Below are 23,144 nucleotides of genomic sequence, written 5' to 3' on the forward strand. Positions count from 1 at the left end.
AAGTGTCAACTTTGAGATATTCTAACTTTTGACTGGAAAGACGTACGTGTTGTGTTCAAATCCCGTAGCAAAGATGATTCTTTTCTGTAATTCGCTAAAACAATTAGAAACGTCGCCGATGTGTACAACTTCTGTTTCGAGTATTTATGTGAACACACCCCGACCGCTTCTTTGCAAAAAGTCATCTACTGCGAGTGGACATGCTATGCTGGCACGTTTCATCGTTAATAGTCGGATATAAATAGTGATTTCTTCAAATATACAAATCACAACAAAAATATTAAAATACTATTTTAAAGTAAATTTTATTGTGAATCCAGTTATATTAGTTTTATTTCAATGGACGTAGGAGAAATGTACTTATTACTGATTTAAAAACTATGAGTCTTAAATTAAGTAGCAGCGCATGCTTTTTCCAGTGCTGAACGTTATGGTGTCTGGTATTGCTATTGTGAAGTGATTTATTGAAATAAATATATATATATATATATATATATATATATATAAAAGAGTAATAAAAATTGAACATTCCAATGAATAGTAGACACTTACACGCTTCCACCCCTTGGAAACACTTCAAATAAACTAGGAAAATGCTATTTTTACATTTCCAACACATTTGAAAATAATTTCTGATGAGGACACTTCACAGAACGTCTGAAACGCGTTAAAAACGATTTCAATGATTTAAAAATATTATTACAATGATCTAAACATAATTCTCAATGAAAACCCAAGACACGGAATAATAAAATAATGTTAAAAAATACACATTGTTGGTGACTACCCCCTTATTTATATATATATATATATATATATATATATATATATATATATATATATATATATATATATAAATAAAAAGAAAAGAACATTATTGAAAGGTATACAATAAAAATTAACAAAAGTATAAAAAGATAAAAATTACAGAATTAGTGTTTATTTGTACTTTTAAATAGTTAATTACTTTTAAAAAATCTTATGTGTTTTCAATAATTCTTCAAAAAAAAAAAAAATAATTTCAATAATTCTTAATTAAAATAAGACTGAAAAAACTTTCAATGATTATTAAATAAAAACGAAAGGAAAAACGTAATAAAATAAATAAAGAATACATGTACAGGGGAGATATAGGCGTGAGAGAAAAAAGTGAAGGAACTGATTTGCCTTGTCACCGCTTCTGATAGTGCTACACGTTAGGAAGTACATTAGCCGACTATATTATTATTATTATTATTATTGATATTAGTTTTTATCAAAAGCAATATAATATATCACAAGAGTATAAATCTCATCTGAGATTTCCTGATAATAGTGTCACGTTATGGTTGAATCGTTTTGTTAATTTCTAACTTACCTGGAGTTATGAGTACTAGGACTTTGAGGCCTACAAATTCATACAAATCCACTTTTAGGCGATTCAACTGCTCTGCCAACTCAACCACCATGGATACAACACTCCCCATGCCGAGAGAATTTGCCACTTCGACTGAGATTGTGTTGCCTTGGGCAAGGCGTATTTCTGTTGGCTTTTCTTTGGAGCGATAACAACATTCCAGTAAGAGGAGATCGGACCAGCAGTTTTGAAGAAGGAGAATCTGATCATCGGTCTGAAAGAGACAAAGGGATGGAAAATATAGAGAGAAAAATTATTTAAATAACAGTAAAAATATCTTTCTCTCTCTCTCTCTCTCTATATATATATATATATATTATGAATATGTATGCATTAGAAACGTTTGAAAGCCAAATCACAATGCAATATTATGAAGGATAAACAATATTTATTTGTTTAAAATTAATATATTTCGAAGTAAGACTTCATCTTCAGAATTTTGTACATTTCTTTATATATATATATATATATATATATATATATATATATATATATATATATATATATATATAGAGAGAGAGAGAGAGAGAGAGAGAGAGAGAGAGAGAGAGTGAAAGAGAGAAAGTTATGAAAATCCCCAAATTTTTTGCAGGCCAGAGTGCTTTTCCTCTAGCATGATACTCACAGACATAGAAGTAAATCCCACTTTCTGACCCTTGCATCACATCATCCCACCATGGGAGAAAATGAAAATATATTTCTTCTTCTGACAATTCAAATAAGTTTCAATAATAATAATAATGGAACTTTGCACAGAATCTGGTAGTGAGACACATTTCTGATTTGCAATCGCTTTGCCAATATAATGATCTAGTCATGATAAGATGGATGTTCCCTGTAAACGTTAGACTGAGGAGTTTAAAGGAAGTACTTTCGGGTAATGTGTTCTTGGCCATTGCTATTGGTGGTAGAAAAGGTTTCTTGTAATTATTGAAGTGACCATCCATTTTTGTCCCCATACCACAACAGATTTGAGGTCATCCTCTAGTGTTTTTGCCATTTCCTTAGATATGTGTTCATTTGTTGTCCCCTTGTGGCTGTTTAAGAGAGTGGTGTCATCAGCAAATATACCCATCTCAGAAACAATTTTATTAGGGAGGTCATTTATGAATATCAGGAATAATAAAGGCTCAAGGATAGACCCCTGAGGTACTCTCGCATTTATATCATGTTGTTTGGATGTACGACCATCAAGGACAACATGGATTTTTCTCTTAAGAAGGATTTAATTATTATGTATTCTTCTAGTGATACCATATGATCTAATTTTCCTTAGAAGACCATCGTGCCATACCCTATCAAAAGCTTTAGATATATCGAGGGCTACCCTGTTTTGTCTAGTAAATGGTATATACATTCAGAGATTACAGTCAGGATATCTGCTGTGGAACGGGCTTGCCTAAATCCATATTGTTTTTCAGTCAGGAGTTTAGCAGCTACAAGGTGATGGACTAGAGCTTGATTAATTAAGGACTCAAATATTTTGGCGAAAAGCGGGAGAAGGCTAATGGGGCGATAATTTAATGGGTCAGTTCCTTCGCCAGAATTCTTAAAAACTGGTACCACAGAAGTGGTTTTCCAGCAGTCAGGAAAGCAAGATTTGTTAAGGCATTTGTTGAAAAGTTTGGAGAGAACTGGAGCAACCTCAGTGGAGCAGCTTTTTAATAGCACAGCCGGGATGAGATCGGGTCCACATGCTTTTGAGGTCTCTAGGTTTTTTCTGATACCATGTACCTGAGAAGGGGTGATTTTCATGGGATGGGTCCAATGTGGAGTTTGAGGCAAACGGACTGGCAAGTAGGTTAGCCTTCTCGGTTGCTGTGCAAACAACCTCAGGATTGTTTGATAGTGGGGGAATCGTTGACTGCTCATTATTTACTACACTGTTGTAGATTTTCCAAAAATCATGGGTTCCTAATTTCTGTGCTTCGATGCGTTTTCTGGTGGTTTTAGTGTATTCTGTCTTAGCTGTCGCTATTTCTCTTTTATAATTACTTCTAGCTTCTATATATCTCTATCTGTTTGAACCGGACTTATGTTGGTTGAATCTGCAATACACATGCTGCACAAGTAAAAGTAAACCATTAGGGAGAGTAGGGCTTGCTATAGAATTTCTGTGTGGGAACATGTGCTTCAATTGCTTCCAAAGCTCATTACTGAGTGCAAATTGTATTTTGAACCTGTTTTTTTTAATAAAACAAGCAAAGTCAAATTATTTGAACAATAAAAATTCAATAGAACAATATACTTTTTTTTAATGAAGGATATTCAAAAACACCTGAGAAAATTCGAATTCAAGCCTCAACATAAAATTCAGTGCATATTTAGAATTACAAATATCAAAAAATGTAGAAAAATCTTCATGATGTACATACTCATCACAAAACGAAGATGTCATATTCTAAAAATTATGTGGGTTTGGCTAGTAACTTTTGGGTTTGGCTAGGAAACGAAAATATTTAGTTGTCAAAGGTCAACTGAACATAAATTTGTCCATAGAGCCCTGAACAACAAAACCGGATGAAGAATTTGTGTTTAGAAGTGTAATACTCACGGATATAGAAGTAAACTGCGCCAAGTTCCGTGCCCAGCGTACGATTTTGTAGAGACGAACTTCAGTAATTTGCATAAGAGATGTGTAACTGCTCGGATCTCTCGGTAAAATGTCAATCGATAGTTCATCATCACACAAGAACGATTCTAAATTCATAATGTCTGTGAGGAGTTGGGGGACAAATGGTTTCTTGTCTTCAGAGAAAATGTTTCCCATGGAATTGTTTTTCCGACTGAGAATGGCCACAAGTTGACTGGCCTTATTTTGACCCGCTGCTTCGAGCGGAACACCTGGAATGGTCACCACGGAATGCTGCTGTTGTTGGGTTGGCTGACTAGCACCCAACTTGGATATATTTAATTTTTGAAATTTCCGCTTGTCTGTGTGTCTTTCTCGAGCCCTGCCATGCGGTGAGCAACCATCATAGGAACTTCGTCCGCCACGGGTACGATCAACACGGATTGCTAAAAATAAAAACAGAAGTTAGTTCATTGTAAACAAATTTTAAATAATTACAATCCAGTAAAATCTGTTTATTTAAGGCTTTTTCTTACATACTTTTATTTTTGACAACTTTGTAACTCATTATTTTGTCCTTTAGTTAGTTCTCACATTCCATGAGCGATATTTCTGACAAAGGGGAAGAATTACTGCTTTCCGAGTTGGAATCTATGCATATATTTATGGTTGGTTAGTCTTTGACCTTGAAGTGTATTTTTTTTTTTTATTCCTTATATCAAGTGGCCTCATACCTTGTCTGAAGCAATTTCCATAAAGAAAAAACTATGAATAAAAAGAAATAACAGAAAATAAATACTAAAATAAAAATTATTTCTTGGATTGAATTATGTTTAAAAGAAATTCTGTTTTAAATTAGTTGTAATTTATAACACACTAAGCAATCTATTTTTCTCCAAGTGGATTCAAATACTCTCCAATATTTCTTAATATCTTTCATTTCTTTAGAGAAAGAGTAACTTTTTTCAGCATTACCATCTAATTTACATATGTGCCTGTATACACCACAAACATGTTTGTAAAGCAGATGACAAAATAATATATCTCTTTACTTCTATGCAAGAATAATAACCTTTATTTTTATAAATTTAGGTATGCTCATATTATTGTTTTCATCTTAAGTGTTATTTGCAGAACATTTTGGTGAACGTAACCGCCAAGCATCTTGTGGAATTTGGGAATCTACACAAAATTTTGAACAGAGCCTTTTATTTAATCTACAGAGGTAGCATGCTCTCATTCTGTCAGCCATGATCGAGTAGAAGATATAAATAGTTTGCAATCATATTTTGAGTGTTGCCTAGTACAGAATTTAATACTATATGGGAATTGTTAATTATAAATAATAGATAATATATGTAGTAATAAATAATGATATTTACATCTAGAGATAAAATAAGTTTAAGGCTCCTAAAATTTGTGTTAGAATTGTCCATAAAGACCTGTGGTGCAGTGGTTAGAGTACTTGGAAAAAAACCAATTGCAAATTACTTAGGACCATTATCTATGGCTGACAGAATGAGAACATGCTAAATAAAGGGTTCTGTTCAAAATTCCATCCAAATTCCCGAGTTTGACAAAATGTGTTTTAAGAAATTTGGAGGTTACAGCAACCGAAACATTGTGAAAAATGACACTCAAGACGAGAACAGTAATCTGAAGAATCCAAATAATATAAATACTTTACTGTAGTTTGATGCAAACGAAATAAAAATAGATGGAAGTCTTTCATGAAAATTTAGATGCATCTGATTTTTGTGCAATTTTAACAATAGATATTAGATATCAATTAATAAATATATTTCCTAAATTTCAGTTTCTTTGGAGTATTTTAAAATGTTAGGTAGCATACTATGGCCATAATCTTTCATTTGAAAGTTCAAATATTTCAGATTTGAATTTGATCCACACTAGACATCAATTACACAATCATGCCATTTTAATTGATTAATTGAGCCTTGAATTTAAAACATTTTCCTAGAATGAAAATCATGTATTTTGATCAAAACAAAAATAAGAAACGTAAACATGGTGGAAATTGTTCTGTTAATTTTACTTGTCTTCAGATGGGTATTCTTCTAGTGTATATGTGTGTATCTACTTATATATAAATGGCACTGTTTGTGTGCGAATGTTCAAAACGGCCAAGCAAATTTTTATGAAATTTCATACAAATGTACTTTATGTGTCTGGGAGTGCTCTTATGTCAGTTTTATATTGGAATACCTCTGATAAGTATTGAAAATCGATAATTAAAAAAATCCGATTAAAGAAGGAACAGTCGATTTTGAACAAAGTTAACACTTTTATACAACGTAACATCGCAAGTGCATTTATCACTGCTTGTGCAGAGATAAATGTGCATAAAATCAGCAGTCAGTTCTTGACATGACAGCGTGCTTGAAATATATGTTTCTGTTCAGATAGAGTACAATCGAACCATGATACTTGACTTTTGCATTTTAAACTTTAATTAAGGTTTCTGCAGGCAATCAATCGATTTGATTAACAAATGAGCAATTTCACTGATTTCGATGACAATAAAAGTATTGGAAGTGTGGAAAATTTGTTGATCCTCATTCAATGTTGGGTTTCTCATGCTAGTGTCTGTGTATGTATAATATTTTTTATGTATGTATAATATTTTTATTTATATAGACAAATATTACATAGTCACTACACTGAAAATGCTAATGTTTCGGACAATTGGTTTGCAAGAAATCAAAAGTCACTTGTCAAGCGATGCAATAAAGTTTATTTGCTACCAAAGGCATCTATAATTATATATATATATATATATATATATATATATATATATAATGAATGAATGACAAAAGTTTATATCCCAAAGCGCATGATGTTGACCATCTTACAATTTATTCCTTTAATTCAGTTGACAATTCTTGACAATATCTGTTTCGTAGCACAAAATCATTCACTTAATTATTATATCAATCAGTGAATCTATTTTATCCTTAACTCATCAGAAGAAATAGCAACTATCAATCCACCAAAAGGAAACAAAATATGTTTGATCATGATTAAAAAATCTGAAAATTGGAAGAGAAACTGCAAGTTCCAATTTTCGGACATATATATATATACACACATATATATATATATAACAATAATAAAAAATATAGAAGAGACATTATTTTTAGTTATGCAAAAAAAAACGTCTTAAAAAGAAGAGATCAAAATAGTGGTTGTGGTTACCACCCAGTTAGGTTATGCGTACATCTAGCATAATACAAAATACTATTGATAATTCTATTTGTACATTGAGGAAGAGGGAGTAGTAGTAGTAGTAGCGTAAAAGGATGATATAAACCAATAAATGGCATGAATAAAAAGGAAAAAGATAATTTAATTAAAAAAATCATAGAACATTAGAAAAATGGTAACATATTCTTATGCATTACTGGGCAACATCAGGTGGTCTATCTAGTAATTTTTCTTTTAAATCATTATAAGTTTACTGTAGCAAACTAATTAAAATCATGACACAGACACGTCTCTAAAGCTACTGATATTTCATTAAGTCCAACATCATACTGAACAACCAGAATATCAGTGATTTTAAAAATGTGTTGATGCCATGATTTTAAAAATATGTTGGTGCCATGATTTTAAAAATATGTTGGTGTTATTATTTTAAAAATGTGTTGGTGCCATGATTTTAAAAATATGTTGGTGTTATGATTTTAAAAATATGTTGGTGCCATGATTTTAAAAATGTGTTGGTGCCATGATTTTAAAAATATGTTGGTGCCATGATTTTAAAAATATGTTGGTGCCATGATTTTAAAAATATGTTGGTGCCATGATTTTAAAAATGTGTTGGTGCCATGATTTTAAAAATGTGTTGGTGCCATGATTTTAAAAATGTGTTGGTGCCATGATTTTAAAAATGTGTTGGTGCCATGATTTTAAAAATGTGTTGGTGCCATGATTTTAAAAATGTGTTGGTGCCATGATTTTAAAAATGTGTTGGTGCCATGATTTTAAAAATATGTTGGTGTTATGATTTTAAAAATGTGTTGGTGCCATGATTTTAAAAATGTGTTGGTGCCATGATTTTAAAAATGTGTTGGTGCCATGATTTTAAAAATGTGTTGGTGCCATGATTTTAAAAATGTGTTGGTGCCATGATTTTAAAAATGTGTTGGTGCCATGATTTTAAAAATATGTTGGTGTTATGATTTTAAAAATGTGTTGGTGCCATGATTTTAAAAATGTGTTGGTGCCATGATTTTAAAAATATGTTGGTGTTATGATTTTAAAAATGTGTTGGTGCCATGATTTTAAAAATGTGTTGGTGCCATGATTTTAACAAATTGGTTTCCATATTAATCCACTAATTACATTTTGTCTGAAAATTTATTTCATTCGTATTATTTGGACTCTTTAGACTACTGCTATTATCACAACATTTCGGTTGATGTAACCCTTGACTATCTTCAGGTATATCTCGTCAAACTCAGCAATCTTCTGCAGGGAATATTGAACAGAACCATTTATTTAATCCACAGGGGTAATATCCTCTCGTTCCATCAGGGATGATTAGGTGAAAATTCTAATTCACAATTGTATTTTCAAGTATCACCAACACTGAGGATTGAACCTAGAACTCCCAGTTTTTACAAAGTACTTTATCCACTACACCACGGATCCTTGCATGCTACTCACATGAATTAAATAAAGGGTTCCATTTGAAATTCTGTACAGATTCCCAAATTCGACAAGCTACACCTGAACTAGGTCAGAGGTTACACCAACAGACATTGTGAAAATAGCATCCAAGACGAGAACTTAATTTAAATGATCCGAATAATCCTCATCAAAAAAAATGGAGAAGTATTTTATGTTTAAAAACTAAATTGAAATGCAAAAGTTTTTTGTTTTTGTAGAAAAGAATTTTACTGACCTTCTAATTTCATTCCAACTTCTATACATTTTGTGAACCGACAGGCGGGGCATTTTTTCCGATTGTAAACATTGATTTCACAATTGCCTTTTTGGTGACATTTGTACGCCTTTATATTCTGCACCGTTCGTTTGAAAAATCCTTTGCAACTTTCACAAGAAAATATTCCATAATGGTAACCTGACAATAAGAAAAAGAAAAACAAAGATAAAATGAATTGTTATGCACATTTAAACAAACGTTTTAATATTTAGAAAAGCAACAGTCAAAAAACTGAAACAAAAATGAATTTCTGAACCAATGTGTGTGTGTGTGTGTGTGGAGGGGGGTAGGTATGTCCCTTTTTGGTTCTTGTTCAGAATTTCCCCTATATTTAAAAACAAAAATAAAGAAAACTCTGTATGATGCACAAGCACGTGATGAAAATATCATATTCGAAATATCACGTAAATTAATCAAATAGTTTTATTTTTAAATAAGAAATCAAATTTTATGAGTGACCAAAGAGCAGTTGTTTGTCTGCCATTTTGAAAACAATCTAAAATTAACAAAGCAAGATAACTCAACAATAATTCAAATTTGTAAGATTTTTGTAGTGCTTACGAATCCCCATTAAGCACTTAATCATTTTTTTTTTTTTTATAAAATAAAAGTACTTAATTAATTTACTCAGATTTTTCTTATTTAAAAAGAAAAAAAAGGCAGGGGGGGGGAGTTTGATCAAAAAGCAGTGAACCGTGGGAAGCTCTAGTGATTTAAATGGAAATCTGCCTTTTCTGGATTATAAAGAGCAAAGAACTCACACTTCTAGAAAAGGCAAAAAAAATAATAGGGTTTAAGTTGCTTGGAGTATATGCATGACAGTGTTGACTATCTTTCCAAATATAAAGGTCAACGTGTATTTGTGGAAAGGGGGTTGGATGCAATTTATAATTCAAATGATACATGTAAGCATTAGGTACATAAGTGCAGTGGAATTATTGGTTGAGAGAAGACAACCAGTTTATACACAAAATGTGAAAGACAATGGAAATGGATGAGAAGTCAGATGTGGAGGAAGCATATCTGGATGGTGAAACTATTGAGGTTTTCGAGAAGTTTTGTTACCTTGGTGATATCATTAGAGGACAAGATGGAGCAAGTGATAGCTTCATTGAAAGTGTTAGAAGTGGATGGAGTAAGTTTAAGGAATTTCTACCATTACTAACCAGCAGAGTGTTACCAGTATTGAACAAAAACAAAGTCTATTAGTCATGTGTATGCAGTGTGCAGATTAATTCTCGACAGCATCGTGAGATATGTGCAGAACAGGAAACTTTGATGGTATGGCCACATTGAAAAATAAAATGGATGAGAGTTCTTTGGGTTAGCAGTGTGGAACAGTTAAAGTGAAATAGCAATTCCAGTTCACAGAGAAAAGCCAAGGAAAATAGGAAGTGATAAAACAGACTTGATGTCAATCTCTCTTTTAATTTTTATTTTACATGCTGTGGTAACATTGATAACTCAAACTATATGATCAGGGTGAAATTTTGCATGATTGTTAACATTATAAAGAGCATCAGCCCCATAGATCAAGTTTGAAAAAAAAACAAAAAAACAAAAAAAAACACATACACAAAAAGTAAAATATTTCTGTAAAAATGTTGACCATGACTTTGCTTTTCAAAATCGAAACTATTATATATATAAAAGTGAACGTGTCTGTGTGTGTGTGTGTACATTTCCCTATGCAATAACTGTCAATTTTCAGTCTACAGACTCGAAATTTGATATACAGGGTACTGAGATTTGGGAAAATCTTTGTAATCAGTTTTCGGCCAGAAATTTCGCTGTTAAAAGATCAACGATTTGACCTTTGAGAATTCTACCAAACTCCTCCTGACAATTTTGGATCTAAACACTTGAAATTTTAGATATAGGTTCCTTGGACATGGGTCTAACTTAATAACTTGATTTGAGCCCAAAACAATAGATCTTAAGCGGTCAAAGTTTTAAAAAAAATTGACCTCTGCGGTCTCTACCAAATTACTCAGACAATTTCTGGTCTAAACATTCAAAATTTGACAAAGTGTATTCAGAGATAGGGCAAGTTTTTTTTTTATTTATTTTTTTTTTTTTTAATCGGTTTGGGTCGAAAATTTATCTATCGAAAAATTGGCTAAAAACACTAATTTCTTCACCCTAAATTGGGCACTTTTCTACAGGGGAGGAGGGTCACTTTTTCGCCGATATTTTTTAAAATCATCTTCTCCTTTCGATTGTCCAGCCTTAATTTAAACATAAGTCACTTCTGGTTTAGCGGTAATCGTAACAGCAAAGACGTCAGTTTTATTTCCCGTTCTTTTCCTCCTTCACAGTACGGGTTCGAGCCTGCCTTCCTACTTTCACTTTTTATTATTTTATTTTTTCTCAACACACACATCCAAACACCCGGGCAATGCCGGGCTGAAATGCTAGTCATATAAAAAGTGAGATTTCATTAATTACATTATGGACCAAGTGGTGTGTCTCTGTGATAGTCAGAAACAAAGTTACGTTTCTGAATTTTTGAGATGAGAATTGGTTATTCGTATTATTTGAATTCTTCAAACTACTGTTCTCATTTTGAGTATGGTTTTCAATTTTTGTATTAGTAGCATTTCAGTCCGGCATTGCCCGGGTGTTTGGATGAAAAAAAAAAAAATTGGTAGTAGGAAGGCAGGCTCGAACCCATACCACAAAGGAGGAAAAGAACGGGAAAAAAAACCTGACGTCTTTTCTGTTACAACCACTACCAAACCGGAAGTGACTTATTTTAAAAGTAAGGCTGGACAATCGAAAGGAGAGGATGACTTTAAAAAATATCAGCGAAAAAAGCACTCCCCCCCACGCCCCGTAGAAAAGTGCCCAGTTGCAGGTGAAGATATTAATGTCTTTAACCAATTTTTCGATATTTATCGTCTGAGAGGTCGAACTTCAAAACGATACTGATCTTGGTAAAATCCGTCGCCTCTGTCAAAAGTTTTAGGCAGACATGCAAACATACATACATTTATATATTGGTAACTAACAATTTTCGACCCAAACCGATTAAAAAGCTTGCCCTATCTCTGAATACCCTTTATGTAAAATTTCAAATGTTTAGACCAGAAATTGTCTGAGTAATTTGGTAGAGACCGCAGAGGTCAATTTTTTTTTTTTTTTTTTTTTTTTTTAACTTTGACCTCTATTATGACCCTTTAAGATCTATTGTTTTTGGCTCAAATCAAGTTATTAAGTTAGATCCATGTCCAAGGAACCTATATCTAAAATTTCAATTGTTTCGATCCAAAATTGTCAGGAGGAGTTTGGTAGAATTCTCAAAAGTCAAATCGTTGAAGTTTGACCCCTTAACAGCGAAATTTCTGGCCGAAAACCGATCACAAAGATTTTCCCAAATCTACTGACCCTGTATATCAAATTTCGAGTCTGTAGACTGAAAATTGACAGAGTTATTGCATAGGGAAATGTACACAGACAGACACGTTCACTTTTATACATATATAGATTTTGGGTCTGTACTGAATTAATATTACGTTTCTGAATTATTTTAGATGAGGATTGGTTATTCATATTATTTGGATTCTTCAAACTACTGCTCTCATATTGAGTGTCATTTTCACAGAACCCTTTATTTAATCCACAGGGATAGCATGCTCTCATTTTCTCATCCACGACTGAATAATCGAAATGTCTAAGTAATTTGCAATTGTATTGTTGGTCGTCCACACGGAAGATTGAACTTCAGCCATCAGAAGAAAGTCACTTTTATAAGTGAATTTTTCCAAGATCTAACCAATGAGTCACGAGTCTTTATGCACAATTCTAATATGAATTTTAGGAGCCTTAAACCTATTCGATTTCTAGATGTAAATATCACTATCTATTACTACACACACACATATTATATATATATATATATATATATATATATATATATATATTTATTTATTTTTAAGTTTGTTTTTGAAATATGGTTACTTTCAATGTATACCGTTTTTGTTTAACAGGTTTAGATTGTTATTTAAAAGCCAGCCCCGTTAATTTTGAGTTAAGCTCAATGTATCTATTTAATAGGTGCAGAGCATATATAGTGCAAAATTTTGTTGAAAATTCAAAGACTCGCGTTTTCTTTTTATAACCTTCTTAGTGACACTCAATATGGTTTCCGTTCTGCTAGATCTACAGCAGATGTGCTTACAGTTATATCTCATAGGATTAGCAAATCTCTCGACGGAGGCAACCTTTCAAAGGCGGATTTTCATTTATTTCCTGGATTTTTTCCATTACAGCTGTTTCATTGTAAAATTGCCTATCCATTAATGAAACAGCTGTAATGGAAAAAATCCAGGAAATAAACGAAGGTTATAAAAAGAAAATGCGAGTCTTTGAATTTTCAACAAAATTTTACACTATATATATATATATATATATATATATATATATATATATAGATAGATAGAGAGAGAGATGAAAAAGGAACAAACCAAGTATTATATGTCCATCAATGTTTCGTTTTTATTGTAAGACCTTTTCTGGATGAATAAATTGAAGAAAATAAAAATACGAGTTCAATATTTGAAAATATATTTGTTGTGAAAAGTATGACTTTGTTCTATTTCAAAATGAAAAAAGTTGTTGGAAATTCATCTTAATCTCGTTGGAATACTATTTTCATTATTCTCATCATATACATATTTTATTACTATCTACTTCTTACTATATATATTATCTATTATTTATATTTAACAGTTCCCATATTGTGTTAAATTCTATACTAGGTCTACTTAGGAATTGATTGTCACCCAACATATGCTGCTTCTTCGTATCATCTTACTCTGCATTGTTCTTCTGTTTATAATTTTTACTTCATCTCATAAGGATTAATGGTTTCTCCTTTTCTCACCATATAATATACCTGACTTTTCAATCTCTCACGTATTACAGTTTTTCGATGTTCTTCTAACCTTATTTTTAGTGGACAACATGTCTTACATTTGTGTAGTCTTCTACATTTATATGGGATCTCCTACACACAGTTCTTAGTCATGTTTTTTTTCTGTAGGGGGCTTGATTCACACAAAATGTTTCTGGAGAATCGAATTGCTCCTGCACTGTCCTGATGTCATATCGATTACATATTCTTTGAAGTTTTTCTGGCAAGCCCTTCATATACAAACTGAGTTTTCAGATGGTGTTTTTTGATGTTTGATCTAGATTTCTTGGAGCTGATGTTATGCTCTCTGGAAAGTTGTTTCAGTGGAGGGTTTCTCTTAAACTGTCCATCTCCTCTTGATATGCATTGCTGTTATTACATATTGCTTTTGCTCAGTGTTGTCGGCAACAGACGATTCCTTTCTTTACATTATATGGATGGTAGGAGTTTAAGTTTAGATACTGTCCAGTGAAAGTTGGCTTTTGATAGACAGATGACAAACCCCTGACTAGTGCAAGTTATCAGCACATCTAAGCACGATGATTTTTTTTCCATTGTGAACGATATAAATGGATAGATAGAGTTCACATATTCAAGAAATAGTTGAACATCTTCCTGGTGGGGGTCAGAGTATGAATGTATCATCCACATATTGGAGCTACATTGTTGGTTTTAACGTTGGTGCAAAAACAATATCGTTTTCTCACATATGTTACGTTGATATGATTTCTGAATTAATTCATTGATATATATATATATATATATATATATATATATATATAGCCATGTTATATATCATTTTAAAGCGCGTTTTTAGCTCTACTGAATCATGTTATTCGTTACCGTTCTCAACCTCTCTATTCATGTTTTTTGTAGGGTTTTCGACAGCATGGACAAAATTCAAATCCGCACAATTTTCTTGTTCCAGTTCAAACTAGGCCAAAAAGCTGCCAAGATAGCTCATGATATCAAGTATGCATTTGGCCCAGGAACTACTAGCAAATGTGTGGTACAACGGTGGTTCAAGAAATTTCGCAATGGTGACGAGAGCCTTGAAGACGAAGACAGTCGCGGCTGGCCGACTGCGGTTGATAACAAACATTTGAAAGCCTGAATTGAAGCCGATCCTCACAAAACCACATGAGAAGTTGCTGTTGAACTCGAGGTCGACTATTGAACAGTCGTTCGCCATTTAAAGCAAATAGGGAAGTCAAAAAAGTTGAAGAAATGGGTGCCGCATGAATTGAACCATAATCAAAAAACTCGGTTTTTAAGGTGTCTTCTACACTTCTTCTGCGCAACAAAAATGACCTATTACTCAAGCGGATTGTGACATATGATGAGAAGTGGATCCTCTACGACAACCGGTGACGTTTGGCACAGTAGTTGGATACCGGAGAAGCTTCACAATATTTCCCCGAAGCCAAAATTGCACCAAAAAAAGGTTATGGTGATTGTTGGGTTTGCAACCAGTCTCATCCATCACAGCTTCTTGAATCTGGTCAAAACGATTATGTCGGAGAAGTACTGCCGACAAATTGATGAAATACACCAGAAGCTCCAACATATGTGCACAAGATTTGTCAATATAAAGGGGACAATTTTCCTCCATGACAATGCTTGCTCACATGTTGCTCAACTGACTCTGCAGAAGCTGAACAAATTGGGCTGCGAGACTTTGCCTCATCCATCATATTCACCGGACCTCTCCTCCACCGATTATCACTTTTTCAAGCATCTCAACAACTTTCTGTGCAAAAAATGCTTCAAAAGCTGAGATAATGCCGAATCGGCCTTCAATGACTTCATCGCTTCCAGAATTCCAGATTTCTATGCTAATAGGATAAATAAACTTGTTCCTCGTTGGCAAAAATGTGTCGATTCTAATGGTTTTTATTTCGATTAATAAAGTTTATTATGAAAGGAGTTATGATCTTTTGAAGTTAAACGTCAAAAACGACATTATTTTTGCACTAACCTAATATTAAGTCCTTCGATATTAGGTGGTATCAGCTGAAAAAGTTCAGCGGTTATATTAATCGAAACATGAAAATGATAATAAAGTTCAGAACAGTAGTCTGAAGAATTAAAATAACACAAAGAACCAAAGTTATTGCCAAAAGTTTGACTTTAATCTTTTCTGTAACCTTGACCTTGATATCCCAAATTGAACAGTTTAAGTTATACTTTGATATACTTTTGCAAGTTTGTTAATGATTGAATCAAGCAAACAGTTACAAACTTGGCAAGAAACAATCTCCTTGACACGGACAACAAAGCCATTAAAACAAATAAACAAAACCATCAAAACAAAACTAGCCATCAAAACAAACAAAACTAGCCATCAAAACAAATAAACAAAACCATCAAAACAAATAAACAAAACTATCAAAATGAAAAAAAAATTAAAACAAATAAACAAAGACATTAAAATGAATAATGGTTGAAAGTTGAAAACTTGATTTAAAAATATCTTTAATGAAAATATTAAATTTAATCCAATATTTATTCTCATCATGAAAATTAAGTTTATTAAAGTGACAAGCAAATTGCTCACATCAGTCTGACTTAAATTTTTTGATAAAGAACTGTGTGTAAAAACAAGTTTTCTGTTTTGTTTTGTAAATCTCCAATGTTTTATTTTAATTGCATTTTTTTAAAACTTTATTTTCAATATTTAGTTTGGGACTTTTTTAGTTGAGGATTGATAGTTTGTATCATTTGGACTTTTTTAGTTGAGGATTGATAGTTTGTATCATTTGGACTTTTTTAGTTGAGGATTGATAGTTTGTATCATTTGGACTTTTTTAGTTGAGGATTGATAGTTTGTATCATTTGGACTTTCTAGTTGAGGATTGATAGTTTGTATCATTTGGACTTTTTTAGTTGAGGATTGATAGTTTGTATCATTTGGACTTTTTTAGTTGAGGATTGATAGTTTGTATCATTTGGACTTTTTTAGTTGAGGATTGATAGTTTGTATCATTTGGACTTTTTTAGTTGAGGATTGATAGTTTGTATCATTTGGACTTTTTTAGTTGAGGATTGATAGTTTGTATCATTTGGACTTTTTTAGTTGAGGATTGATAGTTTGTATCATTTGGACTAGTATTCATAAAAGCACAATGCCCACATTCAACAAAGTATCAAAAGATATTTATGAATTATTGATGGCAAGTATCTTGATTGTTATTTTAACGTTTCGCCCAATGTAAAATCTGTTTATTTTCAGCTGAATTTTTTTTAAATTGGGAAGTAAAGCTTTATGTCAAACTTAGAAACTTATATAGAATTTTGAACAGAGTTCAAATACAAATCATCAATCTTATTTGTATTATTCAAACTATTCTCATCTTGGTTGAAATGATTCTTTCCTGAAACTGCCTGCCTTTGGAATACCCCCTCTTTTTCTGACTGAGCCAACATGCAGAGATTTAAATTTGATGTAAACAAACATCTTGTTGCACAACTCCCTACTTAGGATGTCCCTATTGATCTGGCTCTCTTACATTCCAGTGGCAATGAGCCTTGTTTGGAGTGAATTTAACTTTAAAAATAAATAGCTAAAACCATTCAAGATGGAATAGCAGTCCGAATAATCTAAATTTATATTTATTAAAAAAAAATACATAAATGAAATAGATATTATGTTTCTAAATTTTCTAGATGAGGACATGTATTATTTGGACTATCATTCTCATCTTGAATGATATTTGCACAACATTTCAAAAGGTTTGTGGTGTAGTGGATAAAGTACTTGTAAAATTCAGTTGTAAGCTACACTCTTCTGGAGGTTGAAGTGCTGATAACACTAAAATACAACTGAATTACTTAGGATTTCTACCTAGTCATGGCTGATGGAATGAGAACATGCTACCCCTGAAGGTTAAATAAAAGGTTCTGTTTGAAATTCTGTGCAGATTCCAGAGTTCAACTGAAAAATTCCTCGAGTTTAATAAGATAGATTGGAGGTTACATCGGCTGAAACGTTGTGTGAATAATATTCAAGATGAGAACAGTAGTTTGAAGAATCCAAATAATATGAATAAAATAAATGAAATCAAAACAAACTTTCCCACAAAAACTGACCCTCATCTCAACAGCAGCAGATTCAAGATTAAAGTAAAAATTATAGCAAAGGTCACCTGCGACTGACCAGTGACCATCGCCATTCATAAAAGCACCATGTCCACATCTGACAAAGAATCAAAAGATATTTATGAATTATTGATGGCAAGTCTGGATCTTGATCTGCCATGTTAATCCGTTTATCAATGGATTAAAGATAATCTTTTGTTTCTGCTTGCATTCAAATGGCTGTTGTTGTTGTATGAATCAATATACACCCCCCACACTTTTAGATATGAATGAATAGCAGAACAGATTGGACTGAACCCTTGGTATGGCAACTAGCTTAGAAGGAAAAATCTGAAACAACACCTACGAGTTCTTAAGTCTCTAAAACATGTTAAAGCATGCATACATTATCTACCTGGTAGAGAGAATGGGTTATGTTTATATATGCATGTACACTTTAGCGAGTGAGTGTGTGTGTGTTTCTGTGTGTGTGAATAAGTGCAAATGTTCTTGAGAGTATTCTTTTCTTTCTGTATATATATCTCTGTTCATGTGTATGTATGTGCCTCATGTTAATGCTTACGTTTTTGTGTGAAGGTGTATATGTTCGAGAGCAAGCATGCAAACAGTAGAGATAAGAACATAAACACATCATTAAAGCTGAACTGATATTTCGATCGATTCAAACGACCATAATCATTTGTTTTAGAAAAGCTTAAGAGGGTTTGAAATCATTGAAATATCGATTCTACTTTATACAGGTGTTTGTGTTCTAATTTCTGCTGCCCCCTCCCTCCTCACCCTGCCCAATTTTAGTTAAATTGTAGAGTAGACTGGACTCAAGGTTTGATATAGCAACTAAGGAAAAGGAAAAGTTTGAAATAACACTAAACTCTTAGGTCTTGTAAACATGTTACACCATGCAGATGTAGTATACAGTTCTGGTAAAAAGAAAGTCCGCACTTGTAATTTTTTGAAAAACTGCAAATTTAAGCTAAATTTAATGTAACTGTTCAAACAAACTACACCTCATTTGATTCGCGTTTTATTCCTCTATAATTTTACTTGTTCATATTTGACTTTTAATTGAAATATTCTAGTGTTCACGTCAATTAAAAAATAACTTCAAATTGAGGAGGCAAAAAGAAAGTCCGCAGCAACAAATTCGCTTAAAACCAGCTTAAATTATCGCCCCTAAATCAGTTTTAAATATTCACCAACAGGCAACAAAGCATCTCTAATCGTAATTGTTGTTGTTCCAGGTTAATCAAACATAACATTTAGTCGATATGCCACGAATTTCTCTTAGTGATCCTCAGGAGCTCATTAATCTCTACCTTTCTTGTTTATCCAATCAAGAAATTGGCCGCAGATTGAAATGTGATTAGAAAATGGTACGAAAGACTGTGCAAAAGCACAAAAACACCGGCAGTGTTCATGATGCCCCTAACTCTGGTCGTACTACTTCTAACAGGGAAGACAAGGCTATCAAGATCTGCAACCTAAGAAACAAATTTGAAACGGCTCCCCAAATCCAACAACAGTGCAATCTTGTTAAAAAGTGCTCTCTTTCTACTGTCAAGAACAGATTAAAGGAATTTAATTTGCGAGGATATGCTGCAAGACACAAGCCAATGATTTCTGTAAAGAACAGAAAGCACTGTCTGGACTTCATCAGATACAATGAAGATCATGACTCTTCATATTGGTCAAAAGTGCTTTTTAGTGATGTAAGCAAGTTCAATAGCAGCGATGGTAGGCAGTATGTCCATTGGAGGAAAGACAAAGAATTTAATCCTTGGTGCTCAGTTTCAACGCTGCAAGGTGGTGGAGGTTCAGTTATGGTGCGAGGCATTATTAGTACCAATGGTTCAGGGCCTATAGTTCACTTGCAAGGTCGAATTAATTCGACCAAGTACATCAATATGTTGACTGAGCATTTTCTACCCTACTTTGATCGAAATTTGGATGATAATTCCATCTTCATGCAACATAATGTTCCCATTCATACAGCTGGCAATGTCAAGAGGTTCCTGGAAGAGCATGATATTCCGTGTTTGGATTGGTCTGCACAATCTCCAGACCTCAATCCTATCGAAAATGTATGGCATTACATCAAGCAACAGCTACACAATGATAAAATTTCAAATTTGGAAGAACTTTGGACAAAAATTAAAGAAAAGTGGGATGCCCTTTCCCCAGAGTATTACTGCAGTCTAATTCAAGGAATTCCAAAAAGATTGCAGATTGTCAAATTGCAGAAGGGCTATGCTACTAAATATTAACTAGTTGCATTAATGTCCTAAAGTGACATTTAAATAACAATTTTCCATTGTGCAGACTTTCTTTTTGCCTCCTTAATTTAAAGTTATTTTTTAATTGACGTGAACACTAGAATATTTCAATTAAAAGTCAAATATGAACACAAACATATCATTAAAGCAAAATCAAAGCAGAACCGATATTTCGATTAACTCACATCATTTGGTCTAGAAAAGCGTAAGGTTGTTTGAATAGATAGCAGTTCTATTTTTATGATAGAAGACCAAGGAAAATCTGGTTTGAGTATATACAAAGTCACCTGACTGCTTTTTTCTTTTGCAACATGATTGATATCAACATCTTTAGTATAGAGAGTAAGCATGAGAGATACATAGCATCTTAAATATGAAAACCTGATGATGATGATGATGCAGTTGTATTTTCTTATTTTTATTAGTCTGTTTTCATACTTATCTATTATTCCATTTTGTTTGAAATTCCATTCCAGGTTTAAACTTTTTTTTTAAAAATGGAAATTGCTTCAAACAAGGCATAAAGCCACTTGATGTAAAAAAAACTAAAAAAAAAAAAAAAAAAAAAGATATTACATTGAGGTCCAAAACTAGCCCACAATATATGTTAGATAGATTCCGACCTAGAAACCAGCAATTTTTTCCCGTTTGTCAGAAACAAGCTCATGGAATGTGAGGACTAAAAGAAAAGTGAGAGTTACGAGGCTGCTAAAAGTAATGGTCCACTTTCTGCTCTCCTATGTTCTGGAATGTTTCCTTTCTGCATGTTTCTCTGGGTTGGTTTCTATGTGTATGCTTTTGTGTGAGTCTTTTTTTGAATGTGTGTGTGTGTGTTCACTGACATGTATGTATCTGCACTGATATTTCTGCATGCATGTATTTATTTGTCCGAGTGTGTGTGCATGCAAGTCTTAGTATGCATATACATGCTTGTATGTGTGTGTATATGTTTTTGTATGCACGTATTTCTTTTCCTGTATGGAAAAAAAAATGTCCTGATAAAAAAAAAAAAGTGGTCACATACCAGAAACTTTGTCTTCACAGACTGGACAAGTTTTAACACCCTCTTTCGGTGACGCCTCGGTCGAAATGTTGTGAACTGGAAATGACATACTCTCTTCGGATTGGGAGACGTAGATTTTCTGTATAGATTCCTTATTGTCGATAACTTGCGAGTTGCTATTACTATCGGTTCCCATTTCATCTTCATCCTCTTCCTCCTCTTCTTCTTCATCTCCTACTCCGAGTTGGTGATTAAATCTTAATTGTGGAGAAGCAGAGTTCAGCTCAATCGATGGAGGTTTGAGAGGTGAGGAAGATTGCACCATTCCATTTTCAGAATCAGAAACGATGATGTCATTTGCCGGTGAAGGAACCAAAGTACTGTCATGATTGTAGCAGACAATTACATCGGGTGAACTCGCATATTTCCTGCCATCGATGATCTTGATTTCATTATTTAGGCCCGACAGATCCCTACTTTTCATGTCTGCATTCTCGATGGTTGTGTAAACATTAACAAAACTCATGTTTGCATCCGAGATGTTGACAGAGTCAGAATGAGGCTTGAAGATAACCCGCTGATTTATTTTTTGTTTCAGCATCGCCTTGACCTCTGGGCTGGCGTCGAGTATCACCTGCCCATTACCATCCATTTGTACCTGTCGGATAAGAGGAGCAGTCGGTTCGTGCATTCCATGAAGAATTGGGACGATCTTCGTCTCGGACTCCTGATCGGAAGCAAATTTAAGAATGGCTGTAGTGGCTTCTTTTGCCTCTTTGGAGTCTTCTATGCAAAAACCGTTGGTTTCATGGCGCCGGTCAAATGTAGAGTTTTTGTCTACAGTCTCCTGGTTCTCTGTTGAGGTCAGTGTGTGAGAGATGGCTTGGAGCAAGACTGGTGAGATACCAACCTCACTGGTACAGCTCATTCCTAGAAAAGTAGAAAGACAAAGAAATATTAGAAGGATATTCTGGAAATTTTTCAGGAAATAAAAAAGTTAGGCAGTACTCTCACTGAATGAAAAAGTTTACAAAAAATAATGTGACCACATTACTCACTGTGTTGCCTAGAATATATATTATATAATTCATAACGATCGATTCATTAGTTTAGGAGTGAATTCTTTAAATAAGTCAATGTTAACAGTACATTCAAATAAAAAAACATTTTTTAAAATTCTTTCCATGCTCTCTGTTTTCTGAACCATACCAACACACAGAAATTTAAATGTAATGTAAATTAAAATCTTGCTACTCAACTCCCCACCCAAGTTGTCCCTTATCATAATAGCCACTTATGTTTCAGTGGCAATATGTGTTACTTAAGTGTGGGGGTGAGATGGACGGCAATAAAACTAAGTTGATATCAACATAAGCATGCCAGGTTGCAAATTAGGTCTATACAAGTTTAATAGGGAACGACTTCTACTTTATTTATAAAACAATACAACTATATATTTTTTAAAGCATTTTTTATGGATTAATTATTCAAACATTATATTCAACAAAACATTCTTAAGATCAATTTATGAGAGAGATAGAGACAGAGGGTTCAAACAACACGGTTTTTAATCTCTTCTATTTAATTTTTTTACAGCATTGAGTAATCTTGCTATATATATATATATATATATATATATATATATATATATATAAAGAGAGAGAGAGAGAGAGAGAGAGAGAGAGGTAAATGAAACATGATCATTTACATATGTCCAAAGAATCAAAAACAATGACAGATTTGAGTACGATCGTTTCACTAACAAAATCAACTTCATTTATATATAATTTCTCTATCAGCACGGTGGGGGGGGAGAGAGAGTTGAAACCAGGTTAACATTTAAATACAGTATCTTAACCAATTGAGTTCCATGTGTGTGTGCGTGTTACAGAAGATCAGAAAATATAGATACCATCGG

General features: G+C 33.1%; 1 protein-coding gene across 5 annotated transcripts in view; it reads right to left on the bottom strand.

Moving 5' to 3' along the window:
- The window catches only part of LOC145254869 (steroidogenic factor 1-like), a 377,291-nt gene that overhangs the window by 10,513 nt on the left and 343,634 nt on the right, over positions 1-23,144 (bottom strand). For all 5 annotated transcript variants that reach the window (XM_080113737.1, XM_080113739.1, XM_080113741.1 and 2 more), the window contains 4 exons: positions 21,248-22,156; positions 8,896-9,075; positions 3,951-4,414; positions 1,358-1,610 (listed from right to left, as the gene is read on the bottom strand). In XM_080113737.1, coding sequence (XP_079969863.1) covers positions 1,358-1,610; positions 3,951-4,414; positions 8,896-9,075; positions 21,248-22,154 — 1,804 coding nt within the window. In that variant the 5' untranslated portion in view covers positions 22,155-22,156. The remainder of the gene's footprint in view (positions 1-1,357; positions 1,611-3,950; positions 4,415-8,895; positions 9,076-21,247; positions 22,157-23,144) is intronic.

Source organism: Euprymna scolopes, chromosome 30 (genome assembly GCF_053919585.1).
Source record: "Euprymna scolopes isolate OS-2025 chromosome 30, ASM5391958v1, whole genome shotgun sequence".
Lineage (NCBI taxonomy): Eukaryota > Metazoa > Mollusca > Cephalopoda > Sepiida > Sepiolidae > Euprymna > Euprymna scolopes.